This window comes from Hibiscus syriacus, unplaced genomic scaffold (assembly GCF_006381635.1).
Source record: "Hibiscus syriacus cultivar Baekdansim isolate YM2019G1 unplaced genomic scaffold, ASM638163v2 tig00112491_pilon, whole genome shotgun sequence".
Taxonomy (NCBI): Eukaryota; Viridiplantae; Streptophyta; class Magnoliopsida; order Malvales; family Malvaceae; genus Hibiscus; species Hibiscus syriacus.
The window spans coordinates 1,513,166-1,517,608 of NW_024063344.1; the positions used below are offsets into that span (position 1 = coordinate 1,513,166).

Consider the following 4,443-nt stretch of genomic DNA (forward strand, 5'->3'; position numbering starts at 1 on the left):
ACTATATTATTGTAATAATAAAAATAATATTATTATATTTTAATAAATGTATTTTAAATATTGTAATAAAATATTATTTTAATATTAAATATATTAAATAATATTAATTTAAATAATTACGTTTTAAAATAAAAAAACTTAAAAAAACTTACGAAAAGTAAAACAAAAAGTCATTTAAATATATATATATATATATATAATTTTATTGATTAGGAAAATAATTTACATTGATTAGCTTATTTTTTTATCAATTAAACATTTAAATAAATATTTTTCAAAAAATGTTTTACATGAAATAAGGGTGGCCCGAACACCAAACACCAACCACACGGACCCTAACTGTGCTTTTCATTTCACCAATTCCAGCTTTAACCAGGCTTTTTATTTCTTAATAATTTTCCTTTTTTGGGTTTTGCAGGGTTATTTTCGTCAATTCATTGACCCTATTTAATCTACTGGTATATGTTAGGATACGTGCATTCCATAAATCTTCAGCTCTGTCTGTAAGCCTCAATTATCTCAGTTCCGGAAGGGGAAATAAATTTCAGACTTAAAAACATCCCTTTCTCTATCTGCAAGCTTAAGGATTGTTGGAACAATTGTGTGTTTCCTTTGATTGAGATTTTTGAGTGTCCTATCCTTTCTTCTTTTCGGTAAGCTGTCAGCTTCTTTGATCCTGTTCACTTCCACGTTTCATTTACTTTGTTCTGTTGCTGTGATTTTTAGCTTATCGTTTTTAGTGTTAATCCCTCTTTGCAGGGTTCTGGGGTTTTTTTTTTTTGGGGGGAGCGTTGCGAAGAGAAGTAAACACTGGCTATTTGCAGTGAAGAAGTAACACCATGCGTTGGTGGTTGAGTCTTTCAGTTGACGCGTTTCTAAAAGTCATCTCCTTGAACTTGTAGGGTGATTCTGTAATTCCATAATCCAGCTTCTTCAAGATTCACCTTTTTTTGTTATTGTTTTATTTAGTATTTGTGTTCTGTCCTCCATCATGGGATCCACTCTTTTCATCGTCGTTCCATGTTATGTCCGCCAGATTAGCTGACAATCTTCAAACACATCGCTCAGATTTCTAACCCAACAATTATAATTCCATAGTAGTAGTTGTTGTTCGGTTTCTTTGATCTAGAATACGGATCCTGGGGTTTTGAATACGTTTTCGTACGTGGAAGACCCTCTCTTTTGGTGCAATATTGAAGGGTTAGGACGTAGTTATGGTGTGCCAAGCAGCGAGCCAAACAAGATTCCGGGCATTGAAGTATGAGAATGGTATTGCTGGGAGTGCCACCATTGTAGTTAGAGTCATAGCATGCTTTCAACCCCTTCAGGATTGCCAGGTTTGTTTGTTTTTCCCCCTCCCCCAAGAATTCCTGAAAGAATTAGATGCCGTCTTGTTTGGCGACGTTTACATTTCATTGGTTCGTATTTGTTTTATGTAACGTATGAGATTCCTTGTTCTATTATTATATTTTGAATTCCCTTTCTTGCGTTTTTCTTTTCCAGGCTGAATATTTCCGTCATTTGCTTAAGCCAGTTACGTAGGTTGCTTTTTACATTTTCGCGTTCAAGTTAAGATGAAGTTTTTAGTTTTCTTTCCGCCCTTTGTTTTTGAGAGAAACTGCAAGTGAACTGCCATTTCCACTGCTACAATATTCGATTTCTGGTATGTAGCGCTACTTCCACTGCTTGTTTTTTTTAATATCTGCGTTTTTCGAATATCCTTCTTAGGTTCACACCGTGTTTTTCTTTAGGTGATTGATCTTGTTGAATTTGATCGGCAATCACCCAACTTGAACTCTTTGTCCTCTCCACCTTCTTTTGGGATGCAAAGTAGTAATCCTCCATTCATGAACTTTGGCACTAATATGGTGTCCACGGCCCGGACTTATCCGGTTCATGCGGATCCAGAATTACCTTGCTTACGGGTTAGCCAAGGTACTGAACCTCGTGGCTGGTTTTACTGTTTACCCCGCTTTCGACAGGCCTTTGCACCTGCTTCAAACTCTTTCTTGAAAGAGCAACCAGCCCCGGCTAACCCATGTAACAATTGTAAAGGAAGTGGTATCCCCAAGGCAGGATCTGCGGTTGCTGAAAAGAGATTCCTTGTTTTCGATCTGACTGGTGATCAAACTACCCTGATTTTTAGTTCTGCTTTTGGGATTCCAACCAAGGGCTTGACTTGTTGTGGTCCAAAATCTCCTGTTGCTGGTAACATTAACGGGGAAGATCCCATAGCTAAAGTAAACGGGAATATTCACTCTGGACCAATATCTAAAGATATTTTTGACGAGGACGGGACTGATATGCGAAGTGAAATGCACGAGGATACTGAAGAACTCAATGCATTGCTTTACTCGGATGATGATAGTGAGTATACCGAGGATGAAGAAGTTATGAGCACTGGTCATTCTCCAAGTTCAATGACTGCACAGGATGAGAAATTTGAGGGAAGCTGTGAAGAGGTTGCTAGCTCCACGAGGCTAACTAAGAAGCGAAAGCTACTTGATGGCAGTAACGATCATTCGCTGTTGCCTATGGATACTGCTAATTCAGGAAATCCTAACCGATATTCAGAATATGCTGATGATGCAGATTCCAGCTGTGCCAGTGGACAAAATCGTGGATCAGGTAACATGGATTATTTTTCAGGCAACAAGAGGATGAGAAAAGATAAAATCCGTGAGACAGTAAGTGTTTTGCGAAGCATAATTCCAGGTGGAGAGGGAAAAGATGCAGTTGTGGTTCTTGATGAAGCTATTGACCATTTGAAATCCCTGAAATACAAAGCCAAAACCTTGGGACTTGGTACTCTGTGAACTGCAACTGTTCTTACAAGTAGTATCAGTGGTAGCTTATGCCATTGTTAATGGAGCCGTGTTAAATAATTACAATGAGTCGCATATATAATTCGTAGTCTTCTAAAATTGAAGGTGTTGATTCTCTTCCCTTCATAAAGTCTTTCTTGTGTCAGTTAAGTTGGAAACCAGTAGAATTGGCTTAGAGAAATGAAGGATGCAGCAGTGTATATTATGTCCCCTTTCCTTTGATGCAGAAAATTGCAGGAGCAAAGAGCCTTCTCCCATTTCTTACCATCTGGTGCATTCCTTGTTTTGTGCCATCATGGAGTCGTGTTTTGTTGTTAAACTCGTGATCTTGTAGTGCTTTGTTGAAATATATTATGATGTGAGCATCCATGGCCGGCATGGGTGTGTTAATGTAATTTAGATTTCCTTTGGTGTAATGTTGTCTTCATGTATTTTTGCCTTTCGTTCGTGCGTTTATGTATGAGACAGCGATGTCTTAAATGGTGCCAAGTAATAGGACCATTAAAGCTGCTGTCGAGCATTATTTCCAGTTTATGACACGTGAAAATTGAATGAGGAAAGAAATAAAACAGTAATTATTATTAAAAGTATATTTTTTAAAGCACTTAAACTATTTTTATTAAAATAATTTCAACTTTAGTTATAAAATAACATTATTAAAATAAAAAATGCATAAAATACTTGTTATTTTTAGAGGTCACGAGTTTAAACACAGTAAGAGTGATTGAATGTTTATTATTAAATATATAAATTAAAAAAAACTCATATTAATTGTAAAGTTTTATTAAAATTTTAGGTAAAAAAGTTAGGAGACAAATTTGAATTCATCTAACAAATTTCACCGACCAAAGCAAAACCTAAATGCCAAATCTTGTAAAAAAAAAATCTAAGCGGCTGTTTGTTTGCCTTTTAATGGAATCATTCAGCGCAGCGTGTTTGTTTCGCACCTCTGAATGATTCAACACAGAAGTACATTCTGAATGATTCAGAGCCATTATCAAATAGCATGTCATATTCAGAGCTAATTCATACAGAGTCCCTGAATCATTCAACATTTGAATCATTCAACGTTTAATAATTATGAAGTAAACAAACAGTCTATAAGACCCGAAAAGAACCCCAAACAACTCAAAATTATTATGAAAAGAAAATTAGTTAAGGAAAATCAAAATAGATGGAATTACAAATCAAATTGATAGGATATTAAAATATTGAGGGTAATTTTTTTTAGCATTAATAAAATAAATAAAATGTAAAAGTTTTTATATATATATATTTAATTTAGAGTGATAACAAAATAATATTCGTACTAAAGATTCTCTGGTGCTCGAACTTGAGATTTTTAAGGATAACAATCATCCCTTTAACTACTGAGGTAATTTGGTTCGTGTAATTTAAAATATATTTAATTAAATAATTATTTTTTTCATAATTGGATCTAAAAAACTAATTATAATCATTAGAATATTTGCGTAGTTTAACCTAAAAGAAGTTAAAAGCCGAGAATCAAGGCGGGAGTTCCATGGGCTTACTTACTGGGCTACTTTGCCCATTTACCAATTCCCCTTCTCCAAACAAAGCTCTCCGTCGCAACCCAACACAGCTCTTCTTATTTTTA

At 35.2% G+C, this 4,443-nt stretch overlaps 1 protein-coding gene across 1 annotated transcript; it reads left to right on the forward strand.

Annotated features, from left to right (window-relative positions):
- The first annotated feature begins 477 nt into the window (after positions 1-477).
- Positions 478-3,018, forward strand: LOC120180331 (transcription factor bHLH145-like). The gene is made up of 4 exons (XM_039185678.1): positions 478-653; positions 760-1,337; positions 1,504-1,663; positions 1,752-3,018. Exon 4 carries the CDS (start codon positions 1,824-1,826, stop codon positions 2,814-2,816), a length of 993 nt encoding a protein of 330 aa, XP_039041609.1. The 5' UTR covers positions 478-653; positions 760-1,337; positions 1,504-1,663; positions 1,752-1,823; the 3' UTR covers positions 2,817-3,018.
- The last annotated feature ends 1,425 nt before the right edge of the window (positions 3,019-4,443 follow it).